This window comes from Pristis pectinata, chromosome 23, assembly GCF_009764475.1.
Source record: "Pristis pectinata isolate sPriPec2 chromosome 23, sPriPec2.1.pri, whole genome shotgun sequence".
NCBI lineage: Eukaryota > Metazoa > Chordata > Chondrichthyes > Rhinopristiformes > Pristidae > Pristis > Pristis pectinata.
Window position 1 is genome coordinate 28,748,137 of NC_067427.1, and position 21,834 is coordinate 28,769,970.

The 21,834-nt window shown below is 46.0% G+C and overlaps 1 protein-coding gene across 1 annotated transcript; it reads right to left on the reverse strand.

Moving 5' to 3' along the window:
- Positions 1-4,935: 4,935 nt before the first annotated feature.
- Positions 4,936-21,245, reverse strand: rnf224 (ring finger protein 224). Its single transcript, XM_052037481.1, has 2 exons — positions 21,028-21,245; positions 4,936-5,467 (listed from the first exon to the last, which is right to left on the reverse strand). Exon 2 carries the CDS (start codon positions 5,464-5,466, stop codon positions 4,936-4,938), a length of 531 nt encoding a protein of 176 aa, XP_051893441.1. The 5' UTR covers position 5,467; positions 21,028-21,245.
- Between the last annotated feature and the right edge of the window lie 589 nt (positions 21,246-21,834).

The window sequence follows — 21,834 nt, forward strand, 5'->3', positions numbered from 1 at the left end:
TTCTACAGGTCAGCAACAAAGTGAACTCCACCGGATTACTTCCAATTTCCATACATGGATTTCAATGGCAGACACAGTTATTGTTTCTCTTCCATCGACAGAGAAACTAGCAGGCTGGTGTCTCTCTCCCTTTTCTCTCTCTCTCTCTCCGACTTCGACTGACTTCTTCAACAATGTCATTACGTCCTTTATCTTCTGTTGACATAAGCACGCCCCCCCACCACATACACACACACACCCACACACACACACACACACACACACACACACACACACACACACACACACACACACACACACACACACACACACACACACACAAAAACTAACTCTATCTTAAAGGGATGTTCACTGAGTCCATAACAGACCTGAGGGGCAACTTTATCATGCAGAAGGTGGTGAGTATGTGGAACGAGCTGCCAGAGGAAGTGGTTGAGGCAGGTACAATGGTATCATTTAAGAAGCACTTGGATAGGTACACGGAGGGGCGGGGCTTGGAGGGTTATGGGCCGAATGCAGGGAATTGGGACTAACTGGCTGGACAATGTGGTCAGCATGGACTGGTTGGGACAAATGGCCTGTATCCTTGCTATATTGCTCTATGACTCTAATACTCTTGATGCTGTTCAGAGTTGAATTGGAATTGGAATTGGTTTATTATTGCCACATGTACTGGGATACAGTGAAAAGCATTTGTTTAATCTGTAAAATTAAAGAATGCAATCTCAACATCCTTCTGATCTTCCTTTCCTTATATACTTACCTCCCTGATCACAATATCTTGACTGACTTTATATTAGGTAATATTTTCCCTGAACCTATTTAACCATGCTCCAACGAACTAATCCAATTTATTTCAATGATCAAGAGTAATCTCTCCAAGTTTGCTGATGATGCAAAGCTGAGTGACAGATGGGCTGGAAAGAGGGAGGGGAAAGGCTGCAGGCAGATATGGACAGGTCAAGTGCATGGGCAAGGATGTGGCAGGTGGAATATAATTGAGGAGGAGTATGAGACTTAGGCTCTTTTCTCTGGAGTGGCAGAGGCTGAGGGGTGATCTGGTGGAAGTGTATAAAATTATGAGGGGCATAGATAGGGTGGACAAGCAATATCTTTTTCCCATTATTGAGTGATCCAATACCAGAGGGCATGCATTTAAGGTGAGGGGGGTAGGTTCAGAACAGACATGAGGGATATGTTTTTTACTGAGAGAGTGGTGGATGCCTGGAATGCGTTGCCTGATAGGGTGGTGGAGGCAAATTCATTGGGGGCTTTTAAGAGGGGCTTGGATGGGCACATGAATGAGAGGAAAATAGAGAGATATGGGCATTCTGTAGGTAGGAGGGATTAGCTATGTCGGCACAACATTGTGGGCTGAAGGGCCTGTTCTGTGCTGTACTGTTCTATGTTCTATGAGATCATTCACCTTGGTAGATAAAAGAGAAACGTGGAGTATTTTTAAATGGTCAGGGAATTAAAAGTGTGTGCCCTTGTACACCAATCTTTGAAAGTTATGCAGGTACAAGCAACTAATACATTGGCTTTTGGTACATTCACCTTTATTACGAGAGGGTTTGAGCAGAAGAGTAGATACATCTTGCTACAACTATATCGACCCTGGTGAGACCATATCTAGAATGTTATGTCGGGTATGGTTTCTCTGCCTAAGGAAGATGCACTTGTGATGGAGGGAGTGCAGAAAAGGTCCATCAGATTGAATCTTGGGATGGAGGCACACAAGATGGCAGATGCTGGGATCTGGAACAAAAAAAAGGCTGCTGGAGGAACTCAACGGGTCAGGCAGCATCTGTGGAGGGAAATGGACAGTCAACGTTTTGGGTCAAGACCCTTCATTTGGACTGTAAGGGTAGAGGGGAGATAGCCAGTATAAAGAGGTGAGGGGAAGGGGTGGGGGCAAGAATCTTGGGATGGTGGATTTGTCATATAAGGAGGATTTCAGCACTTTGTGCCTGTACAGTTTAGGTGATCTCATTAAAACATACAAAATTCTTGCAGGGCTAGTCTGAGTAGATGAGGGGTTGATATTTCCACAGGCTGATGTGTCTAGAACCGGAGTCACAGCTTAAAATAAGGAGTCAGCCACTCGGGACAGAGATGAGAAGAAATTTTTTCCCCCAGAGTGTAATGAACCCTTGAAATTCTCTGCCCAAGGGGCTTGGTTGTTTGATATGTTCAATGCAGGGAGCGATAGATTTTGAGTTATTTAAAGGAATCAAAGGAATCAGTTTGTGCAGGAAAACGATGCTGAGGTAAAAGGTCAGCCATCATCATCATGGCCTCCTCCTCCTGTTTCCCCTGAGTTACCCACAGGTCTACTGTGAGAATACACCCCCCCCCCCACATCACGTACACTGGGTCACAGTCAACAGGATCCCAGGCTGTTCTGGGATTCACACGGAGCTGCTGGCATTTCTCAGGGAAATCCAACCCAGTAGCTGACATCGGATACAACATTGTGTTGGATAATAACTCAGATCAGACACAACATTTTATTGGATAATAATTCACTTTGGACAATAATTAATTCTTGACAATAATTCATGTTCAACAATAGTTCATGTTGTGTAAGTGATGCTGGGCCACAGTGGCACTTGAAACCAGTTCGACAATATGTTGGACAATAACACATTTATTATGATTGTATTGGACAATAATTCATCTTAGGCATTAACACGTGCCGGATATATTTGTTTTGGCCAATATTACAAGTACTGCTTTACCCATGTTGGCATATAATTTGGAAATGTGAAGGTGTCCACTTTGGTGCACAGAGTATTTTTTAAGTGGTGGTAGGTTGGACAATATTGATGTTCAAAAATACCTGGGAGACCTTGTACACAAGTTACTGAAAGCAAGATGTGGATGCAGAAAAGAGATTAGGAGGGGAAGTGATATGTTGGCCTTTACCATGAGAGGATTCGAGGACAAGATTAAAGATGTTTTAAGTGCAACCATATCATGCCCTGGTAAGCTCACACCTGGATAATTGTTCACAGTTCTGGTTTCCTTACTAAGAAGGAACATGCTTGCCCGTAGAGTACAGGGATGATTCATTAGGCTGGTTCCAGGGACAGAGAGATTAAGTAGATTAGGCCTGTATTCTCTGGGGTACAGGAAAATGATAGAAGATCTCATTGAAACTTATGAAGCTTGACAAGCTGGATGCAAGGAGGTGCTTCCCTGGATGGAGGGTCTTAAACCAGCAGTTACAATCTCAGAATATGGGATAGACCATTGAGGACTAGAAAAAATTTACGACGATGTTGCCAGGACTCGAGGGGCTGAGTTATAGGGAGAGGTTGGGCAAGATAGGACTTTATTCCTTGGATCATAGGAGAATGAGGGGTGATCTTATGGAGGTGTGTAAAATCATGAGGGGCATAGATAGGGTGAATGCACTCAGTCTTTTTCCCAGGGTTGGGGAATCAAGAACCAGAGGGCATAGGTTTAAGGTGAGAGGGGAGAGGTTTAATAGGAACTTTTTCACCCGGAGGGTGGTCTGTATGTGGAATGAGCTGCCAGAGGAAGTGGTTGAGGCAGGTACAATAACAACATTTAAAATACATTTGGACAGGTACATGGAAAGGAAAGGTTTAGAGGGATGTGGGTCAAATGTGGGCGAATGGGACTAGCTTAGATGAGCATCTTGGTTAGCACGGATGAGTTGGGCCGAAGGGCCTGTTTCCATGCTGTATGACTCGATGACTAAGATGAGGAGAGACTTCTACACTCAGAGAGCAGTGAATCTTTGGAATTCTCTAGCCTGGCGATTCAGTCATTGAGTTCATTAAAAACAGAAGCTGATAGATTTTGGAATATTAAGAGAATCAGTGAATATGTGGATGGTGCAGGAAGATGGTGCTGAGGTCAAAGATCAGCCAGGATCGTGTTAAGTGGTGGCGCAGGCTCAAAGGGCTGGATGGCCTGCTCCTGCTCCCAATCCTTGTGTCCTTATGGACAATAAAACATGTGGTTATGCTTGTATTGAACAATAATTCATCTTGGAGATAATTCACGTGGGGATCACATTGTCAGATGGTAATTCATGCTGGACGTCATGTTCCTCCGCTGAGTACTGGTTTATGCTGGAAAGGAGTTTGTGTTGGTTGGCACATTATGGTGGACTGGCTGTTATGCTCTAATTCATGCTGGGATCAGCGTCATGTTGAGCTGTGCCATAAGCTGGACAATATTTGATGCTCTTCACCACCATTTCTGTATTGGACCCAACATCATGTGGAATAATTTTGTATCTTTGACACCACTGCATTTTATGTTGGACATTACCTGAAGTTACACACATTCTGTTGGACACGACATCACATTGGACATCAACTTAGGTCGGAGGGCACTTGGAAATAGGGCAGAACATTAGTTTGGAAACAACCTGGGCGTTATTTTGCATTTAACTCTATGATGCAGTTTACTACTTATTAAATTCATTAAATTTCTGTTGGATACTTCCTTACATTGAACACTAATCCCTGTTGACACTTATTGTGTTGAGTGCTAATATATATCGGACACTACTCCGTCAATCACTACATCCTGTGAGAAAGTACCACTTTCCATACCCCTGCAAGGGAAGAGTTATCCTCGTCCGAGAAGAAGAATTTAAATAACCAGAAAACAAAGTGTAGAAATCACTCTGGATGAGGTCAGCACACAAGGGCAAATTGGAGCCTATCAGCTTCCATTTAATAAGGCTATAATTAAAACGAGAGAAGGTTGATGGAGTTTCATAGATAGAACCAAATACAGATTTACATATAGATGTTACGTAAAATGAGAAGCCAAGTTGATAAATGTCAGTGTGAAAATCCTTCACCATGCATCTTAAGTTCCTTGAAGTTCTAGTTCTGCTCAGTTTGATGCATTAGCCACTGCTGCCGATACTGGTGCAGGTACTTGGTGCTAATGGACCACAAACACCCAGACAGAACTGATGAGGACGCTCAGAGTCACCAGGATAACAGTGATGATGGTCACATAGGACTTGTGAACGCAACACCAGCAGCTCTGTCTTTGCTCCCTTCGATTGTCTGGTTCCAAGGGACGACCCACATCCAGGCTCTGACTCACTGAGCTGGCAAAGACTTTGTTCTTCACCTTCTTCTTCTGGGACCCTGGCCCCTTCTTCACGAAAAGCTGGCCTTTGCCCCGATTGAAGTGAATGCTGTGGATCCTCTGCATTGTCTCGGGCAGGCAGGACAGGACATTGGAGTCATTGCCCAGTTTAGGCAGGCCCTCCTTGGGCACGATGGTCAGTCTGCGACAGATGGGGCACTGGATGGCTTCAGCCACGTGTGACTTCATGTTCATTCGGGCCAAGCACTCGAGGCAGAAGGTGTGACCGCAGACCAACAGCTTGGGGGCCCTGAAGACATTGTTGTAAATACTGAAGCAGATGGCACACTCCAAGTCACAGTCCTTCTCTTCAGACATGCTTGAGATAGAAATTCACAAAACAATCACTCAGGAAAGAACTGGTCACCTTTTTCACCAACCTGCCATTCCTCCCCACTCTATAAAGTTTTCTGTCATGGTATAGTCATTATCTTGTCAAGAGGTTGGTCTATTAATCTAGAGAATGGAGTGCATCCGCTCTGGACTGTTTGTGAATTTGAAATCTGGTTTAGAAACATCTAGGAATAGTTGTTTCTGTACTTAGACAAGAGGCTGTCAGTGTTGTAACCTCACAGCTTGTTCACATCTCAGGAATGAAACTCCTGTCCTTATCTGATTTTGCCTATTCGCAATAATTACAAGAAATGTTGGAGATACTCAGCAGGTCAGGCAGCGTCTGTGGAGGAAGAAACAGAAAGATTATCTGTTCTGATGAAGGATCATCAGCCTGAAACTTTTGCTCTGTTTCTCTCTCCACAGACACTGCCTGACCTGCTCAGTGTTTCCAGCAGTTCCCGTTGCCCTCTATGTAACTACAGTCCCAGATCAACATTGCTCCTTCAAAAGATCCAGCAAGGGAGCTGTCAGCATGGAAGTTCTACCAATGGTTTAAGAAGAAGGCTTCACATTAAATGGCAGCATCATCACTGACATCACCACTGAGAATGAACATTTACAAATGCTCTGCAGTCGTATTTATTCATCATGAGTGAGTGTTGAGTAAGATTGCGGCTGTATAAAACTTTGGTTAGGCCGCACTTAAGATTATTGTGTGTAATTCTGGTAACCCCATTGTAGGGAGAATGTGGATGTTTTGGAAAGGGTATGGAAGAGGTTTACCAGGATGGTGCCTGGATTAGAGGGCATGAGCTATAAGAAGAAGCTGGACAAACTTGGGTTGTTCTCCCTGGAGCATCGGAGGCTGAGGGGAGACCTGATAGAAGTTTATAAAATTATGAGAGGCATAGACAGGGTAGAAATGTCAAATACTCAGGGACATTTAAGGTGGGGGGGGGAAGTTTAAATGAGACGTGCAGGGGAAGTTTTTTTACACAGAGAGTCGTGGGTGCCTGGAGTGAACTGCCAGGGGTAGTGGTGGGATCAGATACGATAGAGGGGTTTAAAAAGCATTTAAATAGACACATGAATATGCAGGGATGGAGGGATATGGATCGTGTAGAGACAAAAGAGATTTAATTTAATTCAGCATCGTGTCTGGCACAGACATTGTGTGCCTGTTCTTGTGTTGTACTGTTCTATGTTCTATTTTCTAAGATAGAGCAGTCTGAACTAATGGATAGAGCGTGTGATGTGAGTGGAGGGAACAGATTGAGTGCTGGTAGTGTACATGGGTGGTAGGTTTGACCCAGGTTCAACTCTGACCTCTGGTGCTGTCTCTGTGGAGTTTGCACCTTCTCCCCATGACTGGGTGGGCTTTCCCAGATGCTCCAGTTTCTCCCATATTCCAAAGACGTGCAGTTTTGTAGGTTAAATAGTCACTGCAAATTGCCCCTCCTGTATAGGACAGTGATAGGTGAGAATTTGGGAGGGCAGAGAGTTGCTGAGACTGGGGGGCCATTAAATGGGTTAGAACAGGATGAGTGTAAAAGGGTTCTTGATAGTAAGTACAGGCTCAGAGGGCCTGTTTCCGTGCTGTATATCTCTATCTGTAGAGAGAGGCAGTGTGCAATGTGTGTGGACAGCAAGAACAGCTGAGACAATGGAGAGAACAGGGGAACTGGGCAATGGGCTGTGGAGATGAGGAGCGATCAGGTGGCACTTGATCAGAATGTTCTGTGACCAAATTCCCGGGAATGCTTGTAGCCAGAACAGGCAACAACTCACTTCTTCACTTGCTTCAAAATTACGTCACTTAACCAATGAATTTATATACTCCTCCCCATTCTTCCTTGCAGTTGCTTCCAGTTTACGTCGGGGGCACTTTAGTCGGTGAGTGGCCGTTCACCATAAACCCCTCACCTGCCAGGTGAGTTGCAAAATTTAGAAGGTGCGAAATGAGGAGAGAGCGCTGAGGGAGACAATTCACCGACCGGCGGGGAATCCGATCCTCCCCAAAAATTGTTTGACTTTTAAAGACTAAATTTTACATATTTCCAGGTAACTTTGGAGTGGCACATAATGTTACCTTTCAAACCAAAAATAGTTTCTCCTCAAAGAGGATGCATTAGTTATAAAACTAAAAGTGTGTGCATATAACTCAGGTACCAAAAGAATTCCTTTATCTATTGAATGAGAAGTGGGCCAACACCGACTGCCAATCCCTATTTGCCCTTGAACTGCAGGGTTTGCCAGCACGTCAGGGGCAGTTAAGAGCAGGCCACGTTGCTGTGACTCTGGAGTCAGGTGCAGGCCGACCCAGGTAAGAACCACAGGTTTGCTTGCCTGTCAGACATTAGAAATCCAGGTGGGTTTTTAAATAACCACAACTATTATTATCCTTAATGCCGGGTTTATTTAATTAATTGACCTTAAATTCCCCAGCTGCCAAGATAGAATTTAAATTCTCATCTCCAGATCATTAGTCTAGATCTCTGGATTGCTTCAGAAAAAGTAAATTTATTGAACTCATCTAGCTAATGCCGGAGTTTGTACATTCTCCCTGTGTCTGCATGGGTTTCCTCCGGGTGCTCCAGTTTCCTCCCACATTCCAAAGACGTACAGGTTAGGAAGTTGTGGGCATGCTATGTTGGCGCCGGAGGTGTGGCGACACTTGCGGGCTGCCCCCAGAATACTCTATGCAAAAAGATGCATTTCACTGTGTGTTTCCATGTACGTGCGACTAATAAAGAGATCTTAAAAGTTACAGCGGACAGAGGGATCAAATGCTGTTCAATGCATTGTTATCCAAATACTCTTTTGAATTATTCAAAAAGGTGCATTTTATGTACTAGTAATATGGATGACTACGGCTTGTATGACTGAAGAACAGAAATCATGGAAACATTATATACGATTAAACCTACGATTTACCAGGTTTTCTATTGTCTCAGCTGCCTGTGCCCCAAGTTCTGGATTCTCCTTCATAAGACACTCTTTAAAACCCACCTCTTGCTTTAGTCAATAGTTTTGATCCTGACAACTGAGATTTAATTGTGTTCTGTAGGTATTAGCCATAAAAGCAAACTCCCAAATCCATCAGGGACCAAAACATTCATGTAGGTTTTGAAAAGCAACTACTAAAGATGTATAACTAAACGTTGCATTTGGCAGTCTATTCAATAACACCCAGAGTTTGTTGGAATTATGGTGTTAATATTTCTAGGCAACAATGGCAGGTTGTAATGAAGTATAAAGCCAAGGAAGAGTGCATCATAGATTTCAGCTTCAGGGTTAGGCAGAAGCTAAGCTTGGTCTTCTTATCCCAAAGGCATTTGACAAGGTTCCCCATGGTAGACTCATACAGAAAGTCATGAGGCATAGGATCCATGGAGACTTGGCTTCATGGATTCGGAATTGGCTTGCCCACAGATGGCAGAAGGTGATAGTAGATGGAGAATATTCTGCTTGGAGGTTGGTGACTAGTGGTGTTCCTCAGGGATCTGTTCTGGGACCTCTGCTCTTTGTGATTTTTATAAATGACTTGGTTGAGGAAGTGGAAGGATGGATTGGTAGGTTTGTGGATGACATGAAGGTTGGAGGGGTTGTGGATAGTGTAGAAGGTTGTCATAGGTTACAACAGGATATAGACAGGATGCAGAGTTGAACAGAGAAATGGCAGATGGAGTTCAATCCGGAGAAGTGTGAAGTGATACATTTTGGAAGAACGAAGGGAGGGTACAAGGTTAACAGCAGGATTCTGAGCAGTGTGGAGGAACAGAGGGACCTTGGAGTTCAAGTCCATAGATCCCTTAAAGTTGCTGTACAAGTTGATAGGGTGGTTAAGAAGGCATATGGTGTGCTGGCCTTCATTAGTTGGAGGACTGAGTTCAAGAGCTGCGAGGTAATGTTGCAGCTCTATAAAACTCTGGTTAGACCACACTTAGAGTATTGTGTTTGGTTCATTATATGAAGCATGTGGAAGCCTTAGAGAGGGTGCAGATTAGAATTACCAGGATGCTGCCTGGATTAGAGAACATGTCTTATGAGGAAATGTTGAATGAACTAGGGTTTTTCTCTTTGGAGCCACACAGAATGAGAGGCGACTTGATAGAGGTGTATAAGATTATGAGGAGCATAGATAGAGTGGACAGCCAGCACCTTTTCCCCAGGGCAGCAATAGCAAATACCAGAGGACATCAGATTAAGGTCAGAGGAGGAATGTTCAGGGGAGATGTTAGAGGTAGGTTCTTTACACAGAGATTGGTTGGTGCCTGGGGGTGGTTGTGGAGGCTGATGAAACAGGGATATTTAAAAGGCTCTTAGACAGGCACATGGAAGTAAGAAAAATGAAGAGTTATTGACTGTGTAGGAGGGAAGGGTTAGATTGATCATGGAATAGGTGTTCATATAGGTCGGCACAACATTGTGGGCTGAAGGGCCCATACTCTGCTGTACTGTTCTATGTAAGACTGAATGGAGATGTGATAGCCTTCTGCTGGGTGAGGTAAATCATGGTTTTGAAGGAAAATAATTTGCTGGTCTCTAGGAAAAAGATCGGGGAAAGGGCGCTGAGATGATGGCTCTTACTCCAAGCTAGCGTTGACGATGGACTGAATGGTCTCGTTCTACAGCAGAACAATTCCATGATTTTCCCGCTGCTTATTATGGCGTGCACCTCAAATTTCATTCTCTATTCCCAGATTCCATCCCTCTCCTCGCCCACCGTCTGCAGCCAAACCAGACGGTCTGCAACCTCGGTGTCGTCTAGACTGAGTTTCCAACCCGAGGTCTTCTCCATCACCAAGGCCGCCAATTCCACTTTTCCCTGACCCTGCCTCAGTTCACTTTCTGATCAAACTCTCCATTGTTGCCAGGAATGTTTACCTGGCCACCTTCCCACCTTCCACACACTGACCTCATTCAAAGTTCTAGTCCTGTTTCTGAACTGAGCTACAATGACTCCTTGTTAACCACAGCCTCAATATTAAAATTCTTCTTTTCTACTCCACCCATGTTTTTGTCCCTCCCTACCTCTGGAACTTACCCCCAGGCCTACTTCTCTCTGAGATCACTGTGCTCCTCCAGTGCTGGTCTCTTACCCAGTCCTGCCACAATATACCACCCTCTGTTCCTTCAGCACTAAGCTCTTCCCATTCCTTTGACGTTACTCATGGTTTATTTCTGTGATCCGGCTTTTAGAAACTATATTGCAATATTTAACTAATAAAATGACTTTGCAGGAAAGCGTTCAGACAAAATCGATCTGAGACATGTCTTAGGACAGGCGGTCAAAAGGTCAATCAAAGCAATAGGTTTGAACGAGGGCTTTAAGAGAGATGGAAAGGATTAGCAGGGCGTTCCTGGGCATAAGGCAGGTTAAGGTAACTGCACTGGAGTAACTAAAATTGGGTTCATGCAAGAGGAGGAGAATGGATACCTCCAAGTCATCGTATACCAGAATTTGTCACAGATGTGAGGATGTCAAAGGCCTTGGAGTGTTTTGGAAACAAAAAAGAACGTCTGTGACATTTACAAACCATGGGTAAATGTCACATGAATCCATATCGTGTGGAGCGATTGATGTAATTAAAAACTTCTCCAGTCAGATTTGGCAACCCTCATGTATTACCCCAGGGTCTGTCTGAATGGACATACAGTTGTGGGCATGCTATGTTGGTGCCGGAAGCGTGGCGACACTTGCGGGCTGCCCCCAGCACACTCTACGCAAAAGTTGTATTACACTGTGTGTTTCGATGTACATGTGACTGATAAAGATATCTTATCTTATCTTATCTTGTCTTATCTTATCTTATGCACACTCCTGGGACCAAACCTGGGATAACTCAGGTAACATATCGCACTTGCTGGAGCTTCACTGATCCAACTCATACGCAGGTGCCTTCATCTGAATGCAGACAACAGACAGCCAAATGGTGCAGGTTGCTGAGTTTGATCTGGATCTGACACAATGGGCACAGTGAAGTAAAAGACATTTGATAATCAAATGAAACAGGGAGCCATCGGTCAGAACCTCAAGCAGAGGCAGGCAAATCAGCTGCACGTTTTGCATGGAACTGTGTGTTAAGGAGAGTCTGGCAACCGTCCAAGGATGCTGTGCTTTCTCCACCCCTTTCTCCTCCTCTGTTTCCATCACAGAGTCATAGATTCACAGGGTCACAGAGAACAGAAACAGGCCCTTCGGCCCTCCCTGCCTGTACTGACTGCCATGTACCGGCACTCGGTCCGTCGCCTCCTGTACTTTGCTGATTCAACTGCTCATCCAGATACTTCCTAGTTGTTGTGAGAGTGTCTGCCTCCACCACCCCGTCAGGCCGTGCGCTCCAGATTACACCACCCTCTTCCTTAGATCCCCTCTGCCACCTACCTTAAAGAGTTTTAGACACCTCTGCCACAGGGAAAGGTTTCCTATCACCTCCTCTATATTTGCCCTTCATAATTCTGCCAGGTCCCCTCAGCCTCCTGCGTGCTAAACGTCTCTGTCTCTCTTCATTACTGAAACGCTCAATCCCAGGTAACATCCCAGTGAATCTCCTCTGCACCCTCTCCAGCACAATCACATCCTTCCTCGAGTGTCCTGACCAGAACTGCACACAGTGCTCCAGCTGCAGCTAACCAATGATTTAGAAAGTTGTCCCATAACCTCCCTGCTCTTGTACTCTAGCCTCTGGCTAATGGAGACAAGTATCCCACACACCTTCTTCACCACCGTCTGCCGCCACCTTCGGGGATCCTTGGACTTGCACACTGTGGTTCCTTGATCCCTCAAAACTCCTTAAGCAAGGATGCACTTGTCATTAATGGCCTGGAGATGGGAATGAATGCAAGGTTTCTTAGTTTGCCGGTGACAGGAAAATAGGCGGAAGGGCATATTATGATGAGGACATTGTGATTCTGCAACAGGATGTAGATTGAGTGATCGGGTTAAAACCCAGCAACTGGCATTTAATGTGGGGAACTGTAAGGTCAAGCACTGCGGTAAGAGGAATCAAAAGATGGATTATTATCTAAGTGGCTGCAAATGAGTGAAGTTCAGAGGGATCTGGGTGTTCTAGTGCCTGAATCATTAAAAGTTAGTGGGCAGGTCCAACAAGTAGTTAAGAAGACAAGTGGCATTTTGGCCATTATTGTGAAGGGGATGGAGTTTAAGGACAGGGAGATTTTATTCCAGTGGTACAGGGAGTCTGTGAGGCCACACCTGGAGTACTGTGCATAGTTTTGGTCTTCTTACCTAAAAAAGGATGTTGTAGCTTTGAAAGCAATCCAAAGGGAATTCGTCAGACTAATTCCTGGGAAGCGAGGGTTGTCGTACCAAGTGAGGCTGGACAGTTTGGCTCTGTATTCCTTGGAGTTTAAAAGAACAAGGGGGCGACCTTATTTAGACAAATAAGATCCCTTGGGGGCTTGACAGGGTGGAGGTTGAGATGTTTCCAATAGCGGGAGAGTCAATGATCAAGGGGACACAGTAACAAAATTAGCGCTGGGCATTTAAAATTGAGTTACGTAAAAATTTCTTCTCTCAGAGGATGGTGAATCTCTGGAATTCCCGAGGGTGGTGGAGGCCAGATTGTTAGATATATTTAAGGTGGCAATAGATAAATATTTGACAGATTGACGAATTGAGGGTTATTGGGGAATTGGCACAGAAGAGACCAGCACAGATCAGCCATACTGAATGGTAGGGCAGGCTTGAGGGGCCAAGTGGCTTCCTCCTGCTCCTGTGTTCTTGTGTCTGCTATCCTCCACAGATTCCACGGCCCCCACAACACCCAAGGGCTCTGGTTGCTGCCCTGTTGGGTCCACTTACTGACATTCAAACCCAGACTGCCACCCCTCACGCAATACATGTCATGGATGCAGAGGTGTCTCCCTGGGGACGTGGCGATGGGCCCACTGAGAATCAATATGCTATCTTCCCTCAACATCTGTGATCTGAGCCCACCAGAGTCCTGTTAGCCTGGACTGTTGCCACCCATGCCAAGGTGATGCAGTTCTACACTGCACGAGATCATCCTCTGCAGTCTCCTCCACTGAACGTGAGCAGCCTTTCACCAGCCGTACAGCATCTGTAACATGGTGCTGTACTGGAGGAGCAGCACATGCGACCAGGAGGTTCACCGCCATGCGAACTGCACTGACTGACGGTTTGGTCGGAAATGCCGATCTTTTATTTGCATGCTGCGGCCAAGCTGACGGCTGGAAGCTCCTGGGGAAACAGTGGACGTGTTAATGGAGGAACCCAGCAGGTCAGGCAGCATCTGTGGAGGCAGAAGGATGGTTGATGTTTCTGGTTGGGACACTGCATCAGGACTGAGAGTGTAGAAGGAAGATATGCAGTATGGTGGGGGGGGGGAGGTGGTGGGAGAATGAGCCACGGGCTGATAGGACCCAGGGTCTGCCGGGGCATCTGCAGGACTCCCTGGGATCTTCTAACAAGATGGTGAGAGATCAGGAAATCCTCCCCCAATGGATGATTATAGAGAGTAAATTTGCTAACTTTCAGTGTGCAGCTGTGGCTGGAATCCAGTAGTTTCAAGGGGGCATAATGTCTCGGTAGTACCTACCACAACAGGGAAACACTGCTTACTAAGTAACTAAACTTATCAACTATCGTATGTCAGATGATGCTGTTTCCTTGGCTAATGCACATTCTGAATCACCTTCTGCTTCTAACATTACCTGCCCTCACCATCCACCCTGAAGCTACTTCACATATCGCTGCTGTGTGATTTCCTCAAATTGGTCCACAGCCAGGGTTTTTGCTCAAAGGTCCACGTAGAAACCAGCTTCTATTTTGCAGCGCTCATCCTGGGCTATCTGGTGCCCCATTATAGGAAGGATGAGGCTTTGGAGAGGGTGCAAAAGAGGTTTACTAGGATGCTGCCTGGATTAGAGGGCATGGGCTATGAGGAGAGGTTGGACAAACTTGGGTTGTTCTCTCTGGAGTGGCGGAGGCTGAGGGGAAATCTGATAGAGGTTTATAAGATTATGAGAGCCAATATCTTTTCCCCAGGGTTCAAATATCTAATACCAGAGGGCATGCATTTAAGTTGAAAGGGAGTAAGTTCAAAGGAGATGTGCAGGGCAAGTTTTGTTTTACACAGAGTGGTGGCTGTCTGGACATTGTGTAGGAAGACGGATTAGTTTAGTTGGGCATTTTATTACTAATGCAATTGGTTCAACACCACATTGTGGGCCGAAGGGCCTGTTCCTGTGCTGTACTGTTCTGTGTTCTATCTCTGGAGGATGATCAGGTGGCCAGGTAGTGAGCCATCCAGGTGAACCATCAGTGTATAGGAGACATTGTGTTGCTAGTAACTTTATGACCAAAAACTTTCATCTTCCCTGACCTTAATGCCAAGTTGAATTTTCATGTTGAAGATTTCTATGAGGATTGCTCAAAGTGCAAGTGAAGGGGTATTACACTGCTCCCAAAGATGTGAGTGTTGGTAGGGTAACTGACCGCTGTAAGTTGCCCTTGGTGTGGAGGTAGGATCTGGGACCATCGACAGGAATGTGGGGAGAGTAAACTGGGATTCATGCGAATGGTTGTGTGATGGTCAACACAGACTGGGTGGACTGAGGAGCCTGTTTCTGTGCTGAGTGACTATGAACAGAATGGGGTCAAACGCTGGCTGAGGATAGGATACAAAATTGGCTTGGTGATAGGAGGTGGAGGGTGGGGTGGGGGGAGGTTGCTCAGACTGGAGACCTGTAACCTGCGGTGTGCTGCAGGGATCAGTGCTGGCTCCTTTGTTGTTCATCAAGTATATTAATGATTTGGAAGAGAATGCAGGGGGAGTGATTAGTGAGTTTGCGGTGACACCAAAATTGGTGGTATAGTGGACAGTGAAGAAAGTTGTCGAAGGTAACATCAGGATGTGGATCAACTGGGAAAATGGGCAAAGGAATGGCAGATGGAGTTTAGCTCAGACAAGTGTGAAGTGAGGCATTTTGGGAAGTTAAACCAGACCAGGACATACACGGTGAATGGCAGTGTTGTTGAACAGCCAGACAGGGTATAAGTAGACAGTTCCCTGAAAGTGGTGTCACAGTTAGACAGAGTGGTGAAGAAGGCATGTGGGATGCTCGCCTTCAGTGTCAGAAGCACTGTGTATAGGAATTGGGACATCGTGTCGCAGTTGTACGAATTATCGGTTAGGCGTATTGAGTGCAGTTCTGGTCGCCACACTACAGGACGGATGTGGTGACGCCAGAGAGGCTGCAGAAAGGATTCACAAGAATGTTGCCAGGGCTGGAGGGCCTGAGTTAGAAGGGGAGACTGGATAGGCTGGGACTGTTGTTCTTGGGGTGAAAGAGGCTGAGGGGTGACCTTATAGAGGTTTATAAAATCATGAGGGGCGTAGATAGCGTCAATAGTCACAGTGGCTCTCTCAGGGTAGGGGAGTCTAAGGCCAGACGGCATGGGGCAAGTTTTTCACACAGGGGGTGGTGGGGATATGGAACCAGCTGCCAGACGAAGTGGTAGAGGCGGCTACAATTACAATATTTAAAAGACATTTGGACAGGTAGATGGATGGGAAAGGTTTAGAGGGACATGGGCCAACTGCAGGAAAATGGGATTCACGTAGATAGGTTGCAGTAATTGAAACTTCCCTCCCCATCCCCACATCGACCCGTCGGTCTTCTCCATGGTGAAACCAAACACAAACCAGAAGAACGGCATCTCACATTCTACTTGGGTAGCTCCAGCCCAACGGTGGGAGCATTGAATTTTCCAACTTGAGGTAAGCCTCGCCCCGGGCGTTCTTTTCCCATTCCTATTGGTCCACCTTAGTTCTCTCTCCCGCCTCTCACCTTTTCCACCCTCCCCCACCTGCCTGTTAACCCGCACACCCAAGGGTTTCCTCTCCCTTGGCTCCCCATCATCCCTCCCGTATCTGGTTCCACCTATCACCGTCCAGCCCGTCTCTACCTTCCCTGTCCCCCCTCACAACCTGGCTCCGTCTGCTAGTTATTCTCTTCCCTCATGTGTTTCCAACTTGCACCCACCAGCCTCTGTCTCCACGCTTCATTCACCCCCCCCCACCCCCCCTTGGCTCCATCTGCCTATCATCCCCCAGCTCACCGTGTTCCGCCTATCACCAACCAGCCCCTGCCTCATCCCCCCCCCCCATCCCTTTATACTGCCTATCTTCCTTCTACCCTCTCAGTACTGGTGCAGGGTCCCAACCAGAAACGTCGACCATCCCTCTGCCTCCACAGATGCTGCCTGACCTGCTGGGTTTCACCAACGGTTTGTTTTTAGCTCCAAATTCCAACATCTGGTGTCTCCACGAGCGTGGAAAGGTACCTTGGTCAGCACGGACGAGTTGGGCTGAAGGGCCTGTTTCCGTGCTGAATAATTCTACGAATCTATGACAGGCTTGTCATTCTGAGGAGTGACAGAGTGATGCTCAGGTATACCTCGGAGTCACAGTGGGACGTCACTGCAGAAAGGGTTCTGACCACTGAGCTTCTTGCCTCACTCTGTGTATTGTTGCTGGCAGGAAGGAAAAGCCAAACGGAATATCCAACACGATCGTAGAGAGCATGAGAGGGCAAACGGTGAGAGGTTTTAACTGGCGCAAGAGTCTCAAACAAGGGGACATCTCTTCATACAGTCATAGAGACGTGCAGCATAGCAACAGGCCACCTGGCTCACCACGTCCACGCTGACCAGTGGACACCCTTCCACATTAACCCCGCCACCCAGCACTTGGTCCACTGCCCTCTATGCCTCAGTGATCCAAGTGCCCGTCAAGAGACTCCTTAAATGCTGTCAGTGACCCAGCTTCAACCATGCTCTCAGGCAGTGCATTCCAGGTACCTTCTGGGTGAAGAAGGTCTCCCTCACATCCCCTCTGAATCTCTTCCCCCTTATCCTAAACCTACATCCTCTTGTTTTGTCTGCCTCTGATATGGGGAAAAGTTACCTGCGCTCTACCCTACCCGGTCTATATTTATGAAGTTCATTTAAAGCTGAGGTATGTAGACATGCTTCCTCACAGAGAGCAGAGAATCCTGGAGTCCTCCACTGCAGAGCTGTGGAGGCCCGATCATTGGAGGTGGTTAACGTGGATGGAGATAGTCTTTGAAAGGTCGGGGAAGGAAGCTCTATGAGGAACAGTTGAGGCCAGGGGTTTGATGGGACAGACTTGAGTGACTGAGTGGCCTACTTCTGCTCCTATTTGTGACTTTGTGGAGGGAAATTCACCATTTCACAATCGTAATTGTGGTGCAAATAGAATGAATTCCTTTCCACTACCACCCAAAGAACTAAACATAACAACAAGGTTGTTACATTTGCCCATGTGGTGCTAAAATGATAGAAAACCAAGAAACAGATCCTGTATCTAAACAAGAAATTCTTCATATACTGCACAGGGAATTATACTGGGTATCATCCTGAGGATATCGGGCTGTGTGTATAAAGGAGGAGAGGGGAAGAACAGTAGCATCTTGCATGATTTGGAATTCCCCAAGACACTGAGGGAGTTGTGTATGAGTGGTCATTGTTTCAATGTATGAAATGTATGAAATGAACTCAATGCCCACACTGTAAAGTCACACCGGTGAAATGCTGGGCTGTTTGGGAACGTTGGTTGAAGGATAAGCATTAGTCAACACACTGAAACACACTGCCATGAAATCTTTTCCATCCACCCAAGAGAGTAATCAGAGCTTTGGTTTAATGCCCCTTGTGAAAGACGGGACCTCCTCTGGAATCAGAACTGGCTAGTAGTGGAGGTGTTATTCTGGCTGGGGGTCTGTGACCAGTGGTGTTCCACGGGGACTGGTGCTGGGGCCTCTGTTGTCTGTGATATATATCAATGACTTGGATGAAAATGTAGATGGGCAGGTTAGTAAGTTTGCAGACAACACAAAGATTGGTGGAGCTGTGGAGAGTGTAGAGGGCTGTCAAAGGATACAGCAGGATACAGATCAGTTACGGATATGGGCAGAGAAATGGCAGATGGAGTTTAATCTAAGCAAGAGTGAGATGTTGCACTTTGTGAGGTCAAATGTGCAAGGAAAGTATACAGTTGATATCAGGACCCTAAACAGCACTGATGCACAGAGGGATCTTGGGGTCCAAGTCCATAGCTCCCTGAAAGTGGCTATGCAAGTAGATAGGGCAGTAAAGAAGGTGTATGGCATGCTTGTCTTCACTGGGGCATTGAGTATAAGAGTAAGAAAGCCACATTGCAGCTGTATAAAACTTTGGTTACACTGCACTTGGAGTATTCCATGCGATTCTGGTCACCCCATTACAGGAAGGATGTGAAGGCTTTGGAGAGGGTACAGAAGAGGTTTACCAGGATGCTGCCTGGATTAGAGTGTATGAGCTATAAGGAGAGGTTGGACAAACTTGGGTTGTTCTCCCTGGAGCATCAGAGGCTGAGGGGAGACCTGATAGAAGTTTATAAAATTATGAGAGGCATAGACAGGGTAGACAGTCAGAATCTTGTTCCCAGGGTAGAAATGTCAGATACGAGAGGACATGCGTTTAAGGTGAGAGGGGGAACATTTAAAGGGGATATGTGGGGTGTTTTTTTTTACATGGAGTGGTAGTTACCTGGAACAGGCTGCCAGGGATACTGGTGGAAGCAGATACAATAGTGGCGTTCATATAGACACATGAACATGCAGGGAATGGAGGGATATAGATCATGTGCAGGCAGAAGCAATTTAGTTTAATTTGGCATCGTGTTCAGTGCAGACAGGGCCGCAGTGCCTGTTCCTGTGCTGTACTGTTCTATGTTCCATGTAACAGAGCAGCACTCCCTCACCATTACATTGAAGTGCCAGTTTAGACATTATGTCGGACACAGATTTGAACATGAACTCAAGAGCGCTCTGACCAACAAGAGCTAACCTGGGACAACTACCCTGAGACCCTGTGGGTTTGCGAGGAGGGTGTGGCGAAAGACGCAAGGGTCCTTGTCACATTTCATCCCCAGCAGCTGCGTAGCAGAAGATTCTCTGATCTACAGGCTGTTCCCGGGGACACACACAGAGACGGACATCAACTCCTGCTGGAAGGTCATCAACTCGGTGAAAGACGCCCTTTGGGCTGCCCGAAACTTGTTGGTCTCCCACCACTGTGAGATGTCCGTAGGGGAATGCTGCCGGCTGGCACATTCCAGGCTGCAGGAGTACGTGCTGAGGGACGCACTGAAGCTGGGTGCAGCCAACGCAAGGGCTCGGTGGGGAAGGATGACATTTTAGGGTTCTTCTGCCACAGGAGAGGGAGGGGTGGGGTCAGACAAGGAAGTCCCTTAAATATTGTAAATATGGGATTGGGGTAGCACCCCAGGGAGCCACACGTGTGGCATCGGTACTGTGGGTTTTTTTAATATATAAAAAGGTAATACTAATGATTGATCTGTACACAAATGTAAAGGTTTGCACTGTTTTATTGTTGTATATAGTTTGTTTTTTATGATGAATAAAGTTTATTTTGGAATAAAAAAAACTTCTATATGTCCCAAAAAAAACTACCCTGTGACTCCCGGCCAAATAATAGATTCAAAGAAAATGTTACTCCTTCAAACATCTGCCGCATTCAATCCTGCTGCCATTTCCAGTCCAAGGAACTCGCCCAATCAATTCCTCTCCCCAGGCATTTTACTGTGTCGAAAGGTGCCACATAAATGCAGTTTGTTATTGTTGATTGCTCCGTTCTTTGAGCAAACTAAACAACTGCACTCAACACCTATCGCTGATGTAAAAACAGAAAATGCTGGAAACACTTAACACGTCAGGCAGTGTCTGTAGAACAAGAAACCTAGTTAATACTTCAGGTTAACCCTGTTTCTCTTTCCACAGATGCTGCCTGAACTGCCGAGTGTTTCCAGCGTTTTCTGTGTTGATTTCAGATTTCCATCTATTGTTGAGGACCTGATGTGGGGTTGGTAATTCTGAGTCATAGAATCAGACAGCACAGAAGCAACCCCTTTGGCACACTGAGTCTGCAGTGACCGCTGAGCACTTGATTAATTGACCCTCTATGAATCCCATTTTATTCTCCCCACATTCCCATCAACTCCCTCCTGCCTCCCCCCACCCCAGATTCTACCCCTCACACTGAGGTCTATTTACAGTAGGTGATTAACCTACCAACCTGCTTGTCTAGAGGTCCCATCATATTGCCAGTGTGCTGCAACCATTTTCAACCCGTCTACAATATTTAGAACTAATAAATAAGACTGCTTAACAGAGAATAAGTGAAACATTTTTCTTCAATGGCACAGTTTATTTTTTTTTGCTAGAATGTGGGAGATTAATAATTCCAAGAGGGTCCAGAACTAATTTGGAATGCTGTTACCCTCGTTGTTGAGATGATCATACTAGGGGGAATCTGATAAAGCACATTAGCCACTTAATCTACAAGCAGTGCAGTGAATCTGCACTAGAACAGGTGTTTCCTCTGTTTCTCTGAAAACCAAATATGTTTACAGGATAAATATTTTCCCAAGTAAAGCCTTTGTTTAACAGGCAAACTTAAGAGATACTCACGTTCTTTGATTGCCACTAATAGCTCAGCAGACCTTCTCATCCAAGCCAAGCTTCCCTTCCCGATGGTGTCCCGTCAGGAATTGTCCCACAGTTTGGGATGTTGATGCTGGACTGCGCAGAAGCTGCCTCCTACCCAGAATGAGGAGAGTTGCCTGTCCTTGAAAACACTTGCATGCTTCCCTCTGAAGTCCCGGACATAACACTCCCACAGGCATGTCTGACGTACAGACAAGCACACAGACACAAAAGGTCTTTTTGTGCCCATACATTCCCCTGGTGCATTATTCCTTTGAAACCTGAGAGCATCACTTAAATGAAAGAGGTATCTCTTGCGCTGGGTTACATTGGACAAGTCTGTCACTTGGGTGGGAGGGAGGGAAGTTTTACCTGAACTCATTCTCTGCGAAGTTGTGGGGGTCTAGTTCAATGCTGGTTTTACACCCAGCTCCACCCTGAGGTATAACACCCAATCCTGTGGAGCTGAGTTAAAGTTACCCCTCCGTAAGAGTTCTAACCTTCAAATGGTGTGATTATTTTCCTGAGACTTGAATCAATTATTCACAGAATTGGCCACGCTTAGTTTCCCAGGTGGAATTTAACATTTTCCTCATTGAACCTTGCCAGAACACCCCATCTCCCCTCTGCTGTTTTTACTTCCCTTTCCTAACCTTTTAAGAGTCTGGGGTTGTCCATTGCAAAGTGATCACCTCCTCATAGAGAGATACAGCAAGGAAACAGGCCCTTCGGCCCACTGAGTCCATGCTGACTATTTATACTATTCCTACATTAATCCCATTTTGGAAGCAA